Source organism: Eriocheir sinensis, chromosome 64 (genome assembly GCF_024679095.1).
Source record: "Eriocheir sinensis breed Jianghai 21 chromosome 64, ASM2467909v1, whole genome shotgun sequence".
Classification (NCBI taxonomy): Eukaryota; Metazoa; Arthropoda; class Malacostraca; order Decapoda; family Varunidae; genus Eriocheir; species Eriocheir sinensis.
The window spans coordinates 2,341,707-2,364,206 of NC_066572.1; the positions used below are offsets into that span (position 1 = coordinate 2,341,707).

The window sequence follows — 22,500 nt, forward strand, 5'->3', positions numbered from 1 at the left end:
CGGCAAGTCCTTCGCCGACCGCTCCAACCTGCGCGCGCACATGCAGACCCACTCCCAGCTCAAGAACTTCAGGTGCAAACGCTGCAACAAGTCCTTCGCCCTCAAGTCGTACCTCAACAAGCACTACGAGTCGGCGTGCTTCCGTGACGGGGCGTGCGGCGAGGCGTGCCCCAGCCCCGGCCCGTGACGGGGCCGCCGCGCCGCACGCGTCGGGCCGCTCTTCCACCGCGCCGCCTCGCACCGGAGACAAAAACAAAGTGCTTTAATTTGCTCTGTAAATCTCTATTTTACTCCAGCATTGTGATCTGTGATGACGCGGCGCCGTGTGCGTGCGTGAGTGTGTGTGTGCGTGCCTGTGTGCGTGCGTGTGCGTGTGTGTGCGCGTGGGCGCGCGGCGCCGCCTGGAGCACCACCACCGCCACTCCTTCACTAAAGTCTCGACGCCAAGTTTTCAAGATTTTAGAAACACAAACACCCCGGCATGCGGCGCCCCGCCCCGCCCCGCCCGCCCTGGGGCGCCCCGCGGGGCCCGGGCGGCGGGAGCGGGGGCGGCGCCCCCCCGGGCAGGCGACGCACCGCTGAGTGACTCTGTACATGATTATTTTTTAAACTAGAGTTACTTTGTAAGCAACCGAACCGCATTTTCATATTGTTACATTTGCACATTTTTAAGCTAGACAGACACGAGTCCGCCGCCGCGCCGCCTAGTGCTTCGCGGCGGCGGCGGCAGCCACCGCTTGTCCCGCGGCGCGCCCACACCCGCGCCGGCCCAGCCTTCACGCCGCCACACACTGGCCAGCCTTCGTCACCAGTAACCAGACCCGCCAGTCACGCGACCCCCGGAGGTCCCCCACGGCCTGGACCGTGGCTTCTTCAGCCGTGCTCAAAATTCCGTGCAGGCCTCGGCGGGGTGTGGGCCCGGCCTCTATACATAGTTCTCTCTCTCCACTCTACATACTTATACATACCATTATATACATACATATATATATATATACACATAGCGTTTGGTGAATGATCCTTTAAAAGCAATAAATGCAGCAATACTTAGGTTGTTGGTCCCGCCCGGTGACGACTGTAGCAACGAGAGAAGAAAAACACAAAGACAAGGTTATCGAGGAAGCTGAACACGGCAACACGGTAGCGAGCCATCGGACGGCAGCGAGTTTTCTATTGACGCGATCCGGTGATTTTGTGTAGAAAGATTATTTTTATACGAGTAATTGTACCAACCCAATGTTCTGTGTTGCTCTCTCTCTCTCTCTCTCTCTCTCTCTCTCTCTCTCTCTCTCTCAATCGTTCATCTTTTTCTAGCTTTCATTATCGGTATATCTTGGTTTCTTTGTCTCTCTCTCTCTCTCTCTCTCTCTCGATTACTCATTTGGTCAACACATTCTTATCCTTCTCTCTCTTTATTCCTCCCTTTAGTTCCCTTTCTTTGTTTCCTTTCTTCTTCTGTTTTTTCTTAACCAAAACAAAAAAGGAGAGAAGAAAATATAAAACTAGATTTGAGATTTGCATGTAAGAAAAAAAAATATATCAGTAATAATAATAATAATAATAATAATAATAATAATAATAATAATAATAATAATAATAGTTAAGCTAGACGCAGATGGAGTTATTTCAATTATTAATCACAGCATGACTTAAAAAAATAAATAAAAGTAGCGTAAAACAATAGATCAGTTTTAAAATATCACGCTTTTTTGAAATCTGCAAAAAAAAAGTAGTTTAAAAATATATATAAATTAAGGTCACTCAAACAAGCAAATAATTTTCACTCATTTACAAAGGAATACACAAAAGGAGCGGTGGTGTGTTCAAGCTCTTTTTTCATTTAGGATTTTTTGGACCTAAATGAAAAACAAAAAATGAATTGGGTTTTTTGACGATTTTCAGACCACCGCCTTCCTTTGTTTATATTCCAAGTTTTTCGAAGATGTGAACTCAAAATGAATAGGGGAAAGGGAAAGGGGTTTAAGGAGGGCTATAAGGGGTTTAATTAAGGGGGGCTTTCGATAATGATGATGATGATGATGAAAAACTAGGGCCAGCTTTTCCATAATCAAAATAAACAATGATGAAGATAATGAAAAATATGTATGTGCAAGAATTTCATGATAAGAACAATGAAAATGCTGATAATAATGAAAAGGATGAAAGAAAGTTTGTGTTCATAATCAAAATAGCAAAGAAAACGATAATAAAGATTGAAAAGAATATATCTAACTACTTCACAATCAAAATAAAGAAAATAATGATGATAATAATAATGAAAATAATGAAAAGACTTACGTTCATAGTGAAAATAACAAAAAATAATGATGGAAATGAAGAGGAAGCAGAAAAAGAAGGATATATTTAGCTATTTCACAATCAAAACAAGGATGATGATGATGATAATGATAATGATGATGATGATGGTGATGATGGTGAACATGTAACCAATTTGTCCTTTTATTATCCATTTGCTTCGTCACTTTACTACTTATAATAAAACTCACTTCAAATAATAATAATAATAATAGTAATAATTATAACAAAGTAATCAATTTATAACCTTTTTTAGAACACAATTTTATCTTTGTAACATAAAAAAACAAACCAAAAAAAACAAAAACAAAAAACATTCATTGTACAAAACTTTGATATTTTTAGACGCAAACTTGACTTATCTTAACTTACTTACTTAAAACTTGGCTTATAACTTGCTTGATCTTACTTAACTGGCTTATATTCTTACTTGTATTCACTTTACACTTAATAATCTAACTTCTGGTGTAACGATATAGTGCAAATGAGTAATAATAGAAATAGTGAGGATGGGACCCTTAAGGAAAATACTATACTCTAATCCGCCTAACTTGAGCTTGCGTTATAGAAAAAGCCACGCCCACTACCTTCCCAAATGAGTTTTTGAAGATCATTAAAAACAGTCAAATTTTCACTCATTTACAATAGGAATACACTAAAGACGGTGGTGAGTTAAGGTTCTATTTTCATTTAGGATTTTTTGGACCTAAATGAAATGTAAAAAATGAATTGTTTTTTTTTTAAGATATCTAGACCACCACCTCCCGTTTTTTGTGTTCCAAGTTTTTCGAAGATGTGAAGTCAGATTCAATGGGGGAAGGGGAAGGGGTTTAAGAGGGCTAAGGGGGGTTCAAAGGGGGGCTTAAAATGATGGTGATGATGGTGATGAAAAAAATGTGGTCAGTTATTTCCATAATCAAAATAACAATGATGATGACTGTAAATATGTATGTTCAAGATTGTCCCGATAATAATAATAATACCAATGATAATAATGATAATGATGAATGAAAGTTTGTATTCCTAAACAAAATAACAGTGAAAATAACGAAAATAACAATGACAGAGACTGAAAGGCATGTATTTACCTATTTCACAATCAAAAATAATGAAAATAACAATGAAAATAATAACGAAAACCATAATGATACCCTCTCCACCTATCACCAAGCCCCCAAACAGCCTTACCCTTCCTTTTTTACCAATAAGAAAAAACTTTTATTGACGCATTCTCAAGTTTGGGCGGAATGGAGAATCTCGAGGAAGGGCCCCTTAACGAAAGTACTAGTGAGGGAGGATGAGGCCCTTAATGATCGAATACAGTGAGGATATTATGCATCGTAGACTAATATAGGAAAATGACTTGTAATGTATATACGTCTTAGGGAATGCTTGGAGATATGCTCAGCGTGTGGGTTGGTTTTATATTGATGATGATGATGATGATGATGGTGGTGATGATGACTGTATATGATTGTTTTGTATTTATTTTAGTATTTACTGAATCTCTTTTTAATTTAGTTTTTGGTAAGAATTTTGTATTTATTAATTTTCTTCTGATTGTATTTATTTTTTGTATATATTTTAGCATTTATTTTCCATTTATTGTCTTTATTGTACCGATTTTTTATTTTTTTTTATTTTTCTATATTTATTTTTTACACTGAATAAGATGAAGATGAAAAAATAATGAATGTGATAAAGAAACGATAACTGTGAATGTATTTATTGTAGATCTTATTTATCTATTTATACATCAATCTATTTATTATTGTATTTTGTATTTCTTTTTGCATTATACGAAAAGACGATGAAATGCAATGGTTGTGAGTGTTGCCGACTGTTTGGGTTCAACTTTTCCTTCTTTATTTGTAAGTTAAAAGTGCAATGTTATTTTTTATACTTGAATGATAGGAAGAAATACGAGGAAATGTTTGAATCGTAAGAGAAAGAAATATTTGGAATGTGACCACGTTCGAACTGACTTGAAACCTTTTCTTTCACTCTTCTTTGTAAGTTATTGTGGAAGAATTTGTATGTTATAAGTGCAATCTTACTTTTATACAAGAATAATAGGAAGAAATACGAGGAAATGTTTGAATCGCAAAAGAGAAAGAAATTGGAATTAACTTTTTCTTCCTCTTTCTGTGTAATTTATTGTGAAAGAATTTGTATGTTAAAGTGCAATCTTACTTTTTATACACGAACGATAGGGAGAATTAATGACGAAATGCTTGTATCGAAAATATGAAAAAAAGGATATTTGTAATGTGACTTCCTTTTGGAACTGACAACTTTTTCTTCCTCTTTCTTTGTAATTTATATTGAAAGAATTTGTATGTTATAAGTGCAATCTTACTTTTTATACATGAGTGATAGGGAGAATTAATGGCGAAATGCTTGTATCGATAATATGAAAAAAAGGATATTTGTAATGTGACTTCGTGTGTTGGAATTGATTTAAAGTTTTCTTTCACTTTCTTTGTAAACCGTGAAAGAAAACGGAGATATGAACAACGACAACTTTGATAAACTACTACTATGATAACTCTTTTTGAATCTCGACTTACTTAACTTTTTGATCTTGTTCCACTGTAGTAACTATCTTGAATTCTTACTTGCTAATACTCTCTTATACTTAAATTTACTTATAAAACGAATTCTAAAACATGTTCCAATTTGACAGGCTCACTTTTTTATTTTTTATTCCACTGTAGTAACTATCTTGAATTCTTTACTTATAACACTTACAATTACTTAGATTTATACTTATTTATTCTTACTTATATAAAACTAATAAGATACCATGTTCAAACTAGACTGAATTGACTATCTTTTTATTCTACTGTGAAAACTATCTTGAACTCTTTACTTATATTACTTACTATTACTTAAGCATTTACTTATTTATTCTTACTTATATAAAACTAATATTATAACATGTTTAAACTTGACTGAACGATTTAACTTTTTTTTCTTATTCCACTTGTAAATACTATCTTGAATTCTTTACTGATCTTACTTATAAAAACTTATATTTACTTATCCTTATACCAACTTACATAAAACTGACCAATATTGTAACATGTTCAAACTTGCCTGAATGGATTAACTTTTTTTTTCTTATTCCACTTGTAAAAACTATCTTGAATTCCTTACTTATCATACTTATACTAACTTAAATTTACTTAGACTTTCTTAAACTTAAACTACTTATAAAAAAAACTGAGCTCTTCTTTATTCCACTTAAAAAAAAAACTATCTTGAATTCTGTACTTATCATACTTATACTAACTTAAACTTACTTAGACTTTCTTAAACTTAAACTACTTATAAAAAAAACTGAGCTCTTCTTTATTCCACTTAAAAAAAAAACTATCTTGAATTCTGTACTTATCTTATACTAACTTAAGCTTACTGATACTTTCTTAAATTTAAACTACTTATAAAAAACAACTTTACTTCTTTATTCCACTTAAAAAAACTATCTTGAATTCTTTACTTATCTTACTTATGCTAACTTATACTAACTTATTCTTACTTATACTCAAACTTACTTATAAAACTAATACGAAGAAACGTCCAAATTCGACTGACTTTTTTTTCTTCTTAATTCCACTGTAAAAAAAAGGAACTATCTTGAAATCCTTGCTTAGATCACTTATACTAACTTATACTGACTTAAACTGCTACTTAAAACTTACTTATATGAAATGATAACGACAGGGAACTCATATGCATCGTAAGTGATATCGAAATAGAATTATAAAAAAAACTCGAAAAAAACAACAACTGAGAAATTTTGCAGTTGTGTTTTTTTTAATGTGTGTTTTTGATATGAATATTTTGTATGTTTTTTTTTTTTTTTTTTAGTGACAAACAGAAAGAAAAACACATCGACGCAACGTGGCCTCCTGAATGTGTGTGTGTGTGTGTGTGTGTGTGTGTGTGTGTGTGTGTGTGTGTGTGTGTGTGTGTGTGTGTGTGTCTAAATTGTTAAGTAAAATCCATAAGAAGAAATGGAAGCGATTGAAGTGATTGGAATATTGTTTTTTTTTTTACTGATTTTTTGTGTGTTTGTTTTCTACTTAAATGGTTACTCAAGAAAGGTGAGATTTAATTGTTAAGTAAAATGACAAGTAAAGAAAATGGAAAGAAATGAAGGTGTTTTATAAGTGTTTGGATTCTGTAAGTTTGTAAGTAAGTTTGTGTTTGCTTGTGTTTGTTCAGTTTCTAGTCAACTACTTAAATGCTTACTTACAATAGTGAGATATAAGTGTTAAGTGAAGAAAAGTAAAGAAATGGAAGTGATTTAAATAATATATATCGATTGTGTTTGTTAGTTTGTGTGTTCAATTTTCTAGTCAACTACTTAAAAGATTACTTACAAAGGTGTGTTTAAAAAGTGTAAAGTGCAGACGGGTGTGAAAATAAGTAACTGAAGTAATATATATCGTTTGTGTTTGTTAGTTTGTATGTTTGTTTGTGTTCAATTTCTAGTCAACTACTTAAAGGATTACTTACAAAGGTGTTTAAAAAGTCTAAAGTGATAAACGAAGTCAGGTAAAGAAATTGAAAGTAACTTAAGTAATATATATATTGTGTTTGTTAGTTTATACGTGTGTGTTTGTTCAATTTCTAGTCAACTACTTAATTAATTACTTACAAAGATGTGTTTTTAGTGTTAAGTGACGATAAGTAGAGAAATGGAAGTGATTTAAATAATATATATCGTTTTAGTTTGTAAGTGTGTAGTCTGATTCAGTTTAATTCATGCTACATTACTTAAAACATTTACTTAAGGTGTGTGTGTACTTATAATTTTGTAGTACTGTTGAAAGTGTGTTAATTACCGTTTGTTTGTTTTAATGAGGAAAGACGAAGAAGAAAAGGAAGAGAATGATAAAATGCAAAAAATGGACTAATGTATATTCTGTAATGTTAATATTCAAACTTATATTTATACTTTGGTGTGAAAAGAAAAGGACAACACTATTTGGAAACACTAACTTATCTTCCTTCGTTTGTGTTGTATATCTATGTGTTGCAAAGTAAAACACAACTTGTATATTTTGTGAATTTATCAATTATTTTAACTTGAAAAAATAACAAGATTTGGATAACTCTATTTGGAAACACTAACTTATCTTCCATAGTTTGTGTTGTAAATCTATGTGTTGCAAAGTAAAACACAACTTGTATATTTTGTGAATTTATCAATTATTTTAACTTGAAAAAATAACAAGATTTGGATAACTCTATTTGGAAACACTAACTTATCTTCCTTAGTTTGTGTTGTTGTAAATCTATGTTTTACAAAGAAAAATACAACTTGCATATTTTGTGAATAAGTTATCAATTATTTTAACTTGAAAAAAAGAACAAGATTTGGATACACATTTTTTTTTTTTGGATTTTTAAGTTTGTATTGCATTGGTGTGAAAAAAGGCTAACACTATTTGGAAACACTAACTTATCTTCCTTTCAATGAAAAACACAACTTGTATATTTTGTGAATAAGTTATCAATTATTTTAACTTGAAAAAAAGAACAAGATTTGGAAACACATTTTTTTTTTTGGATTTTTAAGTTTGTATTGCATTGGTGTGAAAAAAGGTTAACACTATTTGGAAACACTAACTTATCTTCCTTTCAATGAAAAACACAACTTGTATATTTTGTGAATAAGTTACCAATTACTTTAACTAGAAAAAAGAACAAGATTTGGAAACACATTTTCTTTTGGATTTTTAAGTTTGTGTTTCATTGAGTCGTAAAAAGGAATATGTTGCAAGAAAAATGTGTTAGTTTGTTATTGAATGTGAGTAAAAACGAAGACAAAAATGAAGAATGTGATAAATGCAAAAGAACAGTAGTGTATAATTGATGTTTGCACTTATTTTTGTACGTGAAAAAGAACACAATTTGAAACACTAACTATGTCTTCTTAAGTTTGTATTGCACTGACCAAGATTGTGTTGCACTGAGTTATAAAAGGGATATGTTGTAAAGCAAAACGTGTTAGTATGTTAGTGAAAACGAAATGGAACTGAATGAAAGGGAAGAAGTGAATGAAAGAAAACGTGAAAAAGAAAGAAAGAAAGAAAGAAAGAAAGAAGGAAAGGCATTATTTAAGTATGTTTAGAGAACTTTTGTTTGTGAGTGAAAGGAAAAGAGTAACAATGAGAGAGGAAAAAAAAGACACAAATTCCCTTTTTTTGGATAATTGAGTTGGTGATTGAAAGGAGAAAAAGAAACATTGAGATTTTTTTTGTTTAATTTCCCTTGTGAAAGAAAAAAAAGCATAGATGAGAAAGAAGAAAGACAATATTTCCTTTTTCTTTTTGATAATCTTGTTTTGAGTGTGAGTGAAAGAAAAAAAAGAAAGTTATGGTGAGGAAGAAAGAAAAAAAGACAATTATATTTTTTTGTCTTTTTTGATAATCTTGTTTTGAGCGAGTGAAAGAGAAAGTAAACAAAAAGAAAGTAGATCAAAACAATAAACAAAACAAAACAAGTGGCTTATATCAGTGTTTTAAAACTAAGAAAATACACGAAAAAAACATGAAACGAAAACGGAAAACGAAAACTGGTTACAAAAACAAAGAAAACGAAATCTTGGATGCAAACACAAACTCGTCTATAATATATGTAAAAAAAAACACCACTTCTTCCTACTCTCGTGGTTATGTGTGTGTGTAAGGATGTGTTTCGAGATGATGGTAAAAACGAAACACTCCTGAAACTGGCAAAGGCTTGAGAAATACTTAAATGTTTCACCTCAAATCATGTTATCTCTTGCTTACTTTATCTTTATCTTACTTTCCTTGCTTTCTTCGTTGTCTCTTAGCGTTTCTTACTTTTGAACTTGCTTGGTGCGAAGGTTAGGTCAGGTCAGGCCGAGTTACGTTAGGTTAGGTTAGATTTGAACAGGAAATAGAATTGAACTGGATTGAAGCTTGGATTTAAAATGAAGGTAAAGATTAGGTCAGGTAAGGTTGGAGTTGGGTCAGGTACAGGTGAAATTGAATTAGGTAAGGTTAGGTCAAAATTATGTTAAACAAGGTCAGGTTCGGTAGAGATTGTCAAGTAGAATTGAACTGGATTGAAGTTTGGATTTAAAATGAAGGTCAAAATTAGGTCAGGTAAGGTTGGAGTTGGGTCAGGTACAGGTGGAATTGAATTAGGTAAGGTTAGGTCAAAGTCATGTCAAGCAAGGTCACGTTTGGTAGAGATTAAGTCAGGTAGAATTGAACTGGATTGAAATTTGGATTTGAAATTAAGATAAAAATTAGGTCAGGTAAGGTTGGAATCGGGTCAGTTTAGGTTGGAAGTGGGTCAGGTACAGGGGTCAGGTTAGGTTGGAAATGGGACAGATGAGCTTGGAATTGGATCAGGCAAGGTTGGAATTAGATCAGATCAGGTCGGAATGGGGTCAGGTAAAGACGGACTTGAATTGGGTCAAGGAGAATTGGAAGTATGTCAAGGAAGGTCGATACTGGGTAAAGTTAGGTCAGAGTTAGGTCACAATCAGGTCAAAAGCCAAAATCAGGTCAGGTCAGGACAGAATGAGGTCAGGTCAAGTCGGAATTGGGTCAGGTAAGGACGGCATTGAATTGGGTCAAGTAAGGTCAATATTGGGTGAAGTTAGGTCACAATCAGGTCAAAAGCCAAAATCAGGTCAGGTCAGGTCAGGTCAGGTCAGGTCAGAATGAGGTCAGGTCAGGTCACATTCCTTCAAGTTATCAGCTCTTGGTCTCCTTCCTTTGTCCTTCCCCACCACCGAGGTTCCTATGTTCGGCGCCGTCTGTCGCTCATGAGGCAGGCGAGGCGCGCACCGCAAAAACACTCCTAAACACAGGTATTTTGTAGCGTAGGTTAATAATTGAGTGTTTGATTAAGGCTTTTTTATTACCGATGTTTTTATTACGGATGTTTGGTTTGTACGAAGTTGGGATGGAATTTGTACGAGTTATCGATGTTTGGTTTATACGAAGCTGGTATGGAATTTGTACGAGTTATCGATGTTTGGTTTGTATGCGAAGTCACGATGATTGGTTGGTCGGATTTTTGTATTTTGTGTACACGGGAACCAAGAATTTGATGATGTATTGTATGTTTTATTTTTTTTTTCTATACATGAACGGGAGAATCACAAACATGGAATACGGCAAGATTTTAAGAACTTTGAAAGCTAAGTGAAGATTATTAAATACTTGGAATACTTGAGATAATTCATATTGTATTCATATCCTCTCTTTTGGAATTTTTTTTTTTTACAGCAGAGGAAACAGTGCAAGGTCGTAAAAAAAAAAAAATAATGAAAAAAAAAAAAAAGCCCGCTACTTACTGCATAATTTCCTTAGACAACAAATAAGGTTTCGGTATTTTTTTGTAAGGAAAAGAAAAAGGAAAATCGAAATGTCAGAAATATTACTGATTTTATGAACATTTGTCATTTCCTTACATACTGAATTTTGGATAAACATTAAGAAAGTGCATTTAGTTAGTGAATTATTTAACGATGAGACTAACTTTTAAATAACAATAAAAATAAACAGATTAATAATGCTAACAATAATATTTCAGAACATATTTAGAGTTAGCGAAAAATATTATGATGTACTTAAAATGAAAAAAAAAAAATAAATTAGAATGAAAATGTCATTAGTTAGTAAAAACAAAGAAAAATAAGGAAAAAAATTACTTACTAAAATTTTAACAATAATAATTAAAAAAAAAAAGTTACTAATATACTAAAATTCAACTTTTTAACACAAACTTAAACAAAAACAAACAAAACCGTATTAGATGTTTGTGATAATCTCGCCCCAAACAAAACCACAAACAAACAAACATACAAACACACAAACAAAGAGAGCAAATTGTATCCATATTTACTTCACCTCTGTTTGTGTGTTTGTGTGTTTGTTTGTGACTCATTATGCACACGAGTATATTTTTGAAAACTTGTTGATGTTGTTGATTAATTTTTTTTGTATGCAGTGAAAAAAAAAGTTTATTATCAATGTAGAGGCGAAAACATTAAGGAAAAGGAAAGTTGTAGATTAGGAAGAAGAAAGGAAAAGAGGGAAAAGGGGGAAAGGGAAAATAGGAAAGGGACATTTGTAGATGTAGATTAATAGGAAAAGGGAGAGAGAAAGGAGAAGGGGTAGATTAGGAAAAGGCAAAGGAAGGAAAAAGAGAAATATGAAATAGGACGAGACGGAAAAAGAACAGGAAAGGAAAAGATGAAGGAAAATATGAAAAAAGGAAATATGGAGATGGAGAGTAAAAAAAAGAAAAATGGAAGGAAATGGAAAAGAAAGGAAAAACAGGAATGAAAAAGAGAAAAATGAAAAGGAAAATTAAGAGGAAAAAGTGTGAAACGGAAAGATAAGAGAAAAAAAGAAAGGAAATGGAAAAGGCAAGAAAAAAGAAACGAAAAAATGAAATGAAAAAAAAATGAAGAGGAAGGGAGAGAAAGGAATAGAAATAACATACAACAGAAAGACAATTAAAAGAAAGGCAAGGAAAGGAATAATATGCAAAAATAGATAAAATTAAAAAGGAATGATAATTTAAGCGATGGAGAATTATGAAAAGGAAGGCAAAGAGGAAAAAAAAAAAAAACTTGCAACAGGAAAAGAAGGAAAAAGGAAAGGAATGAAAGTGAGAAATAGAGAAAAAGACAGATTAAATTAGATTATAGAGAGTTGAATGGAATGGAAGAGGAAGAAAAAAAGTGGAATGGGATAAAATGAAACGAGAGAAAAGTTGAAAGCAGTAAAATAGAATGAAAAGGAAGTGAAAAGGAATGAGAGAAGGAAAAGATGAGAGTAATAATAATAATAATAATAATAATAATAATAATAATAATAATAATAATAGGATACACACAAAAATAAATAAAAGGAAGAAACTGAAAATGGTTAATAACAAAATAATAAAAGTAAAAGAAAGCGAGAAAAAGCGAAAATTAAATACCAACCAAAATATATAAAATAAGACAGAAAAAGATAATATATTCAAAAGAAAAACAAAAGAATGAATAAAAGAAGAAAAGAAAAGAATAGACGACAGAAACAAAATACATGATGGGAAAAGAAAAGAAGTTAAAAGATTGAAACGAAAGAAAAATATACGAAAAGAAAATAAGGAAAATAGAACGAGAAAAAAATGAATTAGAAAAATAACAGAAAACTATGAAAACAGGAAACTAAAACTTGGAAAAACAAACAAACTAAGAAAAACAAGAAAAAAATAAGACGAGGAGAAAAAAAAAAACAAGAATATAAGACGAGAAAAACAAAACGAAAATTAACAGAAAAACGAAACTAAGAGAAATAAAAAAAAAATAGTGTAAATAATAAAATAGCAGAGAAAAAAGGAAAAAAATAATGGAAAAGAAGAAAAATCAGGAAAAGACCAAGAAGAAAAGGAAGAAAAATGGAAAAGCTTAACCCATTAACTTCACCATCAAATAGATCACCCCCTTAACAAGTATCAAAGCCTTTAACACAAAAAAGGCAAACATCTTAAAACCCTAGTAAGCCCCCCTTAATACAACCTTCCCCTACCCCTCATTCCCCCCCTCAACCTAACCTCTCCCCTTAGCAAATTCAACCCTATCAACCCATTAGCTCTTTCCTCCCTCTGCATCTATTTTCAATCCATTATACTTATCCCCTGTTACTCCCATTAACGATACCATTACCTAGTTACTGATTCATATATTAGCCCATTAGATGTCCCTTCCACTAGCAAAACGATTATCAATTTATCAGTTTTTTCACTCAATATCTCTTAATACCCTTCCCATTAGTCATCACCCATTAACTCTCCTATTAACCCTCCCATTTCCCATTGCATTCACTCAAAATTTCCTCTTCCATTAGCTTTTTCATCTCTCTTTATTCCACCATTAACTCTCCCATTAGAACTTACATTAGTTATCCCATTAGTCCTCTCACTCCCCCATACTTTTCACCCCCTTAGCTCCGTCCCCCCATTCAACCCTTAGGACCCCCGGTAGCCCCCCTTAATGTTTCCACCGCGACTCAGGGCAGATGTCTCGTCAGCGAGGGCAGGTGAGGGGCACTGGCCGCCACCTGAGCTAAGGGCCACACCTGTCCCTCCAGATCCCTGCTTACCTGAGTGTTGATTACAATGATGATGATGATGTTACCTGTGCTACTACTACTACTACTACTACTACTACTACTACTACTACTATTACCTCTCCTTCCTCCTTCTGCTCCTCTTCCTACTACTGTTACTACTACTACTACTACTACTGCTACTACTACTGATATCCATTTATGACAATCTAAGTGTTTTTTTTTTTTCTTCTTCATTGTGTGTGTTTAATCATGATACATACATACATGCACACATACATACATACATAGACTTACACAGGAATATACACACGCGCGTTCTGGTGTAAATACGTCCACACACACACACACACACACACACACACACACACACACACACACACACACACAGCAATCATCATTATTATTATTCAACTCAAACTTTTTTTTTTTTCACTTATTTCCGAAAAACTTATAAAAACGTGAAATGAAGAAAAACGAAGAAAAATAACAACAATAATAATAATAATAATAATAATAATAATAATAATAGTAATAATTAGAAGATAAATTCCCCACTTGAAAAGAAAGGAAAAAAATAATAATGTAAATAAAACAAGATAGGAAAGAAAATAAAAAGCGTGAGAAAAAAATACAGACCGTGGGAAAAAATATCAGACCGTGGGAATATTTAGCCCAGCGTGGGAAAATATAGATTAATTAACTAACAGACGCAGATGAGACGAGCACAGGTATTACGAAGGTGTGTCTCTACCTGTTGAACACTCCGCCCCGCCCCCCACCCCCTCCGCCCCCCCTAATAGTGCCCTCGCCCCCCCTCCCTCCCTCCCCTTCCCTCTGAAAACGTTCGGTGAAATAAAAATCAAATGAAAAATGATGAAGTAATTGAAAAAGGAAAAGGAAACTGAATGGAAAAGAAGAAAATAAGAGAAAAATGAAGAAAATAATGATGAAGATAAAAATAAAACATGTAGATTTTTTTTTATTTGTTTTAAAAGAACGTGAAAAGAATTTATATTATGACTAAACGAAATGAACGTTCATGGATTTTTTTAGTACGATACATTTTCGCAAAAACGATGAAGAGCGAAAAAGGCTGAAAAACAAATAAAAAAAAATACATAACTGGCCTATTTTACTTAAAGGAATATTAATACAAGCTTCATCTTCGTCAAAACAAATGAATAAAAAATTAAAGGAACACATTCAAAGGAAGTTAATATTTTTCTTTTACTCCACTGAAAAAAAAGTTAAATATGAAAAAATAACGTTTATATAATTTTTTTTTTATTATTTAGTTTATTTCGTAAAAGCAAAGGAGCAGAACATAGGAAGATTATGAATGCAAGAATAAAAAATAAAATAAAATAACGAAAGATGAAAAGAAAAAAAACATATCAGCTGACCTTTTTTAACTTCACATCATCAAAAAATCTAAATAAATTCACGAAAAACAAACACGATCAAAAAAAGTACATACAATCTTTTTAAACTTCACCATCACCAAAAAGATCAAATAAAAACAAAGGAAAACAAACAAACAAATATAAATACATGCCGAGTAAGGTCAGGGCCGGGTCTCCCCCCCTGTGGCGTGACGTGGACCCTACCGCTGCTCAATTACCTGGAGGGGCCACAAAAGTAACTCGCCCTTCCATCACTGTTTCTTACCTGACGTCGATTTCTGGGGAGCCGCGCGCCGCCACAGGCCTGGGGGAGACGCGGACGAGAGGAGGTGAGGGAAAATAATAACAAGAAAAGTGAAGAAAAGAAGGTGAGGTTATGGGGAAGAGTGATGTTTGAGGAGGTCAAGGAAAATCATAACAAGAAAAGTGAAGAAGAGAAGGTGAGGTTATGGGGAAGAGTGAAAGATGAGGAGGTGAGGGAAAATGATAACAAGAAAAGTGAAGAAGAGAAGGTGAGGTTATAGGGAAGAGTGATGGATGAGGAGGTGAGGGAAAATAATAACAAGAAAAGTGAAGAAGAGAAGGTGAGGTTATAGGGAAGAGTGATGGATGAGGAGGTGAGGGAAAACGATAACAGTAAAAGTGAAGAAGAGAAGGTGAGGTTATGGGGAAGAGTGATGGATGAGGAGGTGAGGGAAAACGATAACAGTAAAAGTGAAGAAGAGAAAGTGAGGTTATGGGGAAGAGTGATAGAAGGCAGAGAAGAATGAGATTAGAGAAAGTAGAAGAAAAAATGAAGCTACAGAGAAATGACGTTACAGAGAAATGAAGTTACAGAGAAATGCAGTTATAGAGAAATGAAGTTACAGAGAAATGAAGTTACAGAGAAATGAAGTTACAGAGAAATGAAGTTACAGAGAAATGAAGTTACAGAGAAATGAAGTTACAGAGAAATGAAGTTACAGAGAAATGCAGTTACAGAGAAATGAAGTTACAGAGAAATGAAGTTATAGAAAAATGAAGTTACAGAGAAATGGAGTTACAGAGAAATGCAGTTACAGAAAAATGAAGTTACAGAGAAATGAAGTTATAGAAAAATGAAGTTACAGAGAAATGGAGTTATAGAGAAATTAAGTTACAGAGAAATGAAGTTACAGAAAAATGAAGTTACAGAGAAATGAAGTTATAGAAAAATGAAGTTACAGAGAAATGGAGTTATAGAGAAATTAAGTTACAGAGAAATGAAGTTACAGAAAAATGAAGTTATAGAGAAATGAAGTTACAGAGAAATGCAGTTACAGAGAAATGAAGTTACAGAAAAATGAAGTTATAGAGAAATGAAGTTACAGAGAAATGAAGTTACAGAAAAATGAAGTTATAGAGAAATGAAGTTACAGAGAAATGAAGTTACAAAGAAATGAAGTTACAGAGAAATGAAGTTATAGAGAAATGAAGTTACAAAGAAATGAAGTTACAGAGAAATGAAGTTACAGAGAAATTTCAAAGAAGGAAAGGAAGTTAGAGATGAACGAAGATAAAGTATGAAAGGATAAATAAGGAAGACCAAGGAAAGGAAGCAAGAGAGAAGAGAAAGAGAAGGAAAAGAATCTAGAGGAAAAGAAATAGAAAAAGGAAAAAGAGAAGAAAGAGGAGAGAGAAAACAGTTAAAGAAAAAAGAGAAAAAGAATGAGATTGTGGACGAAAGTAAAAGAAGAAAGAGAAGAATAAAAGAAAGAAAAATGACGTTAGAGAAATAATAAATAAACAGGAAAAAGAAGAATTTGAGATTGAAGGAAGTGGAATAAGGAGGAAAATAAAGAAAAGTAGAAGGAAGTGAATTGAAAATGAAGATGATAAAGGAATAAGCGAAACAAATAGAAAATAAGGAAGAAATAAAAGGAAGATGAGGAAATAATGAAGGATGAGGAGAAAGAAGGACAGGAAAGGAAAGAAAAAGAAGAAAAGAGAAAGAAACGAAAGAAAAGAAGGAAGGAAAAGAAGGAAGAGAAAGGGAGGGAAGGAAAGAGGGCCAAAAAACAAAGTAAAGAAAATAAACAAAACAAGGAAAACAAAGAAAAAAATAAACAGGTAGAGATTCCCACACAGCAAAAAACAAAACAAAAAAATCAACAAAGAAAACAAAAGTAAGCAAGTAAACAAGTAAACAAGTAAACAAACAGTCTTTTTAATAATATCTGTCTTGTCTGTCTGCCTGTCTGTCTGTCTGTCTGTCTGTCTCGTCCTTGCTTAAAAATACTAGTAATAATAATAATAATAATAATAATAATAATAATAATAATAATAATAATAATAGTAATAAAACAAATCTTATTACTTACAACTTCACTTTATTACTTATCTTAATACTTATATTAGCTCGCAAGTCTTTAAGTAGAGAGAATTTAATAAAGCTTTAGAATTTAGTGACACAAATTAGACCTAGGTAGTTTACTTATAAATAGGCCTACTACTACTACTACTACTACTACTACTACTACTACTACTACTACTACTACTACTACCACTACTCCTACTACAAGACTGGGATTACTACTACTACTACGATTGCTACTTAAATGACTAGGACTACTACTACTACTACTACTACTACTACTACTACTACTACTACTACTACTACTACTACTACTACTACTACTACTACCATTACTACTACTACTACTACTACATAAGAATTAACTGAGAAATATCTTTATATATATTTAAATCTCTCTCTCTCTCTCTCTCTCTCTCTCTCTCTCTCTCTCTCTCTCTCTCTCTCTCTTTAATTGAGCTAACTATCTTTAGAAATCATCACACACGTTTTTTTTTCTTTATTCTCTCTCTCTCTCTCTCTCTCTCTCTCTCTCTCTCTCTCTCTCTCTCAATACACACACACACACCTTACATCAAAGTCTTCTACAAAATTAAAGAAAAATAGAGATAAAAGAAAACTAATTCACTCACTCACTCACTCACTTTCTCTAACTCTAATAAAGAAAATAAAGATAGGAAGCCACAGACTCTCTCTCTCTCTCTCTCTCTCTCTCTCTCTAGTGAAAGATCTTACCGCAGAAAAGATAATTAAAGAAAAAAAGAAAGAAAGAAAGAAAGAAAGAAAGAAAGAAGCAAGAAACGGTCTGTACATATATTTTCTTTTCCTCTTTTTTTTCCTCCTCCTCCTCCTCCTCCTCCTTCTCTTCCTCTTCCTCCTCTTAATTTTTTTCCTTTACTTCCCTCTCTCGTTCTCATTCTTCTTAAAGAGAAAAAAAATTGGGTTTCAAGAGGAAAAGGAACATATATATATTACTTTTCAAGAGGAAGAGGAAAGATATGTTGTGTTTTGTTAAGAGGAAAAAGAGAAAGAGGAAATATAAGGCTGGATTTAGTATGAACAAAGAGGAAAATAAGTTAGTTTTGTCAGGAGGAAGAGGAACTATTGATGGGTTTAAGAGGAAGAGGAAGAGAAAATAAGAGTTGGGTTTTGTTAGGAAGAAGAAGAGGAAAGATTATGTTAGGGTTCAAAAAGAAGAGGAAGAGGAAAGGTTTGATGGGTTTTGTTAAGAGGAAAAGGGATATTAGGTCACTTTTCAAGAGGAAGAGGAAAGAATACTGTTTTGCAATAAGGAAGAGTACATGTTGGTTTCAGGAGTAAGAGGAAGAGGAAACATTGCTGGGTGTGGTTAAGAGGAAGAACAGAAATTTGTTAGCTTTCAAGAGGAAGAGGAATGATGTTCTGTAAATTTAAGAGGAAAAAAATAATGGCGGTTTTGTTAAGAGAAAAAGAGGAAGAGGAGATAAGCTTGTGTTTCAAGAGGAAGAGGAAAGATGTGCTGGGTTTTAAAAGGAAAAAGTAAGAGGAAATAAGCTTGTGTTTCGAGAGGAAGAGGAGAGATGTGCTGGATTTTAAGAGGAAAAAGAGGAAGAGGAGGAAAGCTTGTTTCGAGAGGAAGAGGAAAGATATTTTGGGTTTTAAGAGGAAAAAGAGGAAGAGGAGGAGAGCTTGTGTTTCGAGAGGAAGAGGAAAGATATTTTGGGTTTTGTTAAGAGGAAAAAGAGGAAGAGGAGGAAAGCTTGTATCGAGAGGAAGAGGAAAGATGTGCTGGGTTTTAAGAGGAAAAAGAGGAAGAGGAGATAAGCTTGCGTTTCGAGCGGAAGAGGAAAGATATTTTGGGTTTTGTTAAGAGGAAAAAAGAGGAAGAGAAGTGTTTTGTTAAGAGGAGAAAGAGGAAGAGGAGATAATTTTGGTGTTTCAAGAGGAAGAGGAAGAAGAAACATTTGTTGGATCTAAAGAGGAAGAGGAAAGATGTATTGGGTTTTAAGAGGAAGAAAAGGAAGAGGAAAATTAAGCTAGTTTAAGAGGAAAAGGAAAAAATAAATGATATATAAGTTAGAAATGGCAAGAGGAAAGAAGAGGAAGAGGAAAGATAATTAGGTATTTTCAAGAGGAATAGTTAGTTAACGAAGAGGAAGAAGAATAACACACACACACACACACACACACACACACACACACACACACACACACACACACACACACACTAATCAACATCCATTTTTCTTCTTTTCTTTCATTGTTTAAACAAGACAAAAACAAAACAAAACAAAACAAAAACGAACACACAAACAAGATGACCCACTTTCCCTTTCTTAAAACAAAACAAGACATAAACAAGTAAACAAACAAACAAACAAACAAACAACGATCGTTACTCAAGTGCCTTTCGCTTAAACAAGGAAAAGAAAAACAACAATGAAAATAAACAAGGAAAAAAAGAAAAGAAAAGAACAGAGGAAATTAATAACAATCTTTTCATGCATAGCTTTTTTCCTACGATTTTTTTCTTAATAAGTGAAAAAAAGGAAAATAAAACAAGGAAAATAAACAAGGAAAATAAACAAGGAAAAAAAGAAAAGAAAATAACAGAGGAAATTAATAACAATCTTTTCATGCATAACTTTTTTCCTACGATTTTTTTTCTTAGTAAGTGAAAAGAAGGAAAAAAGAAGGAAAATAAACAAGGAAAATAAACAAGAAAAAAAAAGAAGAAAATAACAGCGGAAATTAATAACAATCTTTTCATGCAAAACTTTTTTCCTACGATTTTTTTTTCTTAATAAGTTAAAAAAAAGAAGGAAAATATGAGAAAAGCAGGAAAATGAGTGAAAAAAATGTGAAAAGAAAGAAAAAAGGAAGAAAATAAGAAGGAAAGTGAATGAAGAAAATGAAAAGAAAAGAAGACAAAAAAAGAAACAAAGGAAGGAAAAAAATATATAACAAGAGAAACGAAAAGAAAAGAAAACAAAAGAAAACAAAAAAGTGAAAAATTAAAGAAAACAAAAAGAGGAAAAAGAGGAAAGAGGAAAAGAAAGAAAGTGAATAAGAAGAAAAATAAGAAAAATAAATAAAAAAAGGAGAAATGAAAAAATGAATAAAGAGGTGAAAAGGAAAGTGAAAAAAGAGGAAAAAGAAAGGAAAAAAAGGAAAACAAAGAAAAAGAGGAAGAGGAAGAAGAGAAAAACAAAGAAGAGGAATGAAAAGAAAACAAAAAATAAAGAGGAAAAGATGAAGAAGAGGAAGAGGAAGAAAATAAAAACAAAGAAGAGGAATAAGAAGAAAACAAAAAATAAAGAGGAAAAGATGAAGAACAAGAGGAAGAGGAAAGAGGAAGAAGAGGAAAACAGAATAAAGAATGAAAAGAAAATAGGAGACGAAGAAAAAGAGGAAAAGAAGAAGAAGAAGAGGAAAAGGAAGAGGAAAGAGGAGGAGGGGAAACTAAGGGAAAGGAGAAAGAGGAAAAATCAATAAAGGAGAACTAAAGAAAATGGGAAAGAGAAAACGGAGGCGTCTTGAAGGGGGACGGAGAGAAAACGAGAGAGAGAGAGAGAGAGAGAGAGAGAGAGAGAGAGAGAGAGAGAGAGAGAGAGAGAGAGAGAGAGAGAGAGAGAGAGAGAGAAGAGAAGGAAAGGAAGAGAAGAGAGGAGGAGGAAGAGGAGGAAATATTGAAGAAAAAGATTAATATGAGAGAGAGAGAGAGAGAGAGAGAGAGAGAGAGAGAGAGAGAGAGAGAGAGAGAGAGAGAGAGAGAGAGAGAGAGAGAGAGAGAGAGAGAGAGAGAGAGAGAGAGAGAGAGAGAGAATCAAAACAACGAAACTAAATGAACGAAAAAGAAAAGAAAATTAAAGAAAATAAAAAATAAAAGAAAAGGAGGAGGAAAAAAAGGGAGATAAAGAGAGAGAGAGAAAGAAAGAGAATGAGATAATAAAAGGGAAAGTAAAAAAAAGAGAAAGGAAGGAAAAATATGAATGAAAAAAGGAAAAGAGAAAAAATAAAAAATAATGAAAAAAAAGTTAAGGGGAAGGAAAACGAGAAACGAAGGAAAAGAGAGAAATCAGGAAAAGAGGAAAATAATTCAAAGGAAAAGATAAAGGAAAGGAAAGGAAATAAGGAGGAAAAAGACCAATACCAAGAGGTTAAATAAGGAAAAAAATAAATAAAATGAGCGAGGAAAATACAAAAGAAGGAAAATGAGAAAAAGAAGAAGAAAAGAAAGAAGGAAAAAAGAAGGAAGGAAATAGGGAAAAAGAAGGAAAATAATAGTAAGAAAGGAAGGAAAGAAGGAAAATGAAAAGAATAAGGAAGGAGAGGGGAAAAAAGGAAGAAAATAAGAGGAAGAAGGAAAAATAGAAGGAAAATAATAAGGAAAGAATGAAAAACAGAAGGAAAATAATAATAATAATAATAAGAAAGAAAAGAGAAAAAATAAATGAAAACAAAAACAAACGGAGAGAAAATAAGAAAAAAAAAGATTTAAAAATAAAATAAACAAAATAAACAAATAAAAAAAGAAAGAAATCAACAAACAAACAAACAAAACAAAAACAACAACAACAGCAAATATTTACCTCAAACAAGAAAAAACAACAACGAAGCAGAAAAAAAGGAAAACAACAACAACAACTTCCAGGAATTTATTTAACGAAAGTTTGCACCGACGAACGAACGAACGAACGAACTCCTGTATTCATTCCTTTAAAATATATTCATACATTCATACAGTCATACAGCAAGAGCAATAACTTTAGTATAATAATAATAATAATAATAATAATAATAATAATAATAATAATAAAAATAATAAAAATACATTATTAAACATATTCTTATTATTATTACTAGAAGCGAAGTATACATAGAAGCAGCAGGATTTTTTAAAGATAGCTCTAATTATCTCTAATCTCTCTCTCTCTCTCTCTCTCTCTCTCTCTCTCTCTCTCTCTCTCTCTCTCTCTCTCTCTCTCTCTCTAAAATTGTCAAATATATTAAAGAAAAGTTAAAATTTATAAGTACTACTACTACTACTACTATTACTACTATTACTACTACTACTACTACTACTACTACGTTAATCTACTCTTTCTCCTCTTTCTTCTCATATAAAACAACCCCTATCTACCATTCCTACTACTACTACTACTATTACTACTACTACTACGATTACTACTAGGCCAGACCTGCTATTAAACTTACTTACAAATAGCTACTACGACTGCTACACTCCCCTATTAGCTTCGACTACCATAACTTGCACGCTATTAAGCCTATTATTCCATACAAACATTAGCTTGGTCGATCCCATTGCAATAAACAGTTGATATTT

The 22,500-nt window shown here is 32.8% G+C and overlaps 1 protein-coding gene across 21 annotated transcripts in view; it reads left to right on the forward strand.

The window, feature by feature from the left end:
* Positions 1–22,139, forward strand: part of LOC126987233 (transcriptional repressor scratch 2-like) — a 28,139-nt gene extending 6,000 nt beyond the window's left edge. The window contains exons 2-5 of one of the 21 annotated variants that reach the window (XM_050844055.1): positions 1–15,243; positions 15,316–15,354; positions 15,427–15,503; positions 15,576–22,139. The exon at positions 1–15,243 is cut by the window's left edge and continues 952 nt beyond it. In XM_050844055.1, coding sequence (XP_050700012.1) covers positions 1–187 — 187 coding nt within the window. In that variant the 3' untranslated portion in view covers positions 188–15,243; positions 15,316–15,354; positions 15,427–15,503; positions 15,576–22,139. Of the gene's footprint in view, positions 15,244–15,282; positions 15,504–15,575 lie in introns of all 21 variants that reach the window. The other 20 variants (XM_050844056.1, XM_050844053.1, XM_050844068.1 and 17 more) reach the window with 20 other exon arrangements.
* The last annotated feature ends 361 nt before the right edge of the window (positions 22,140–22,500 follow it).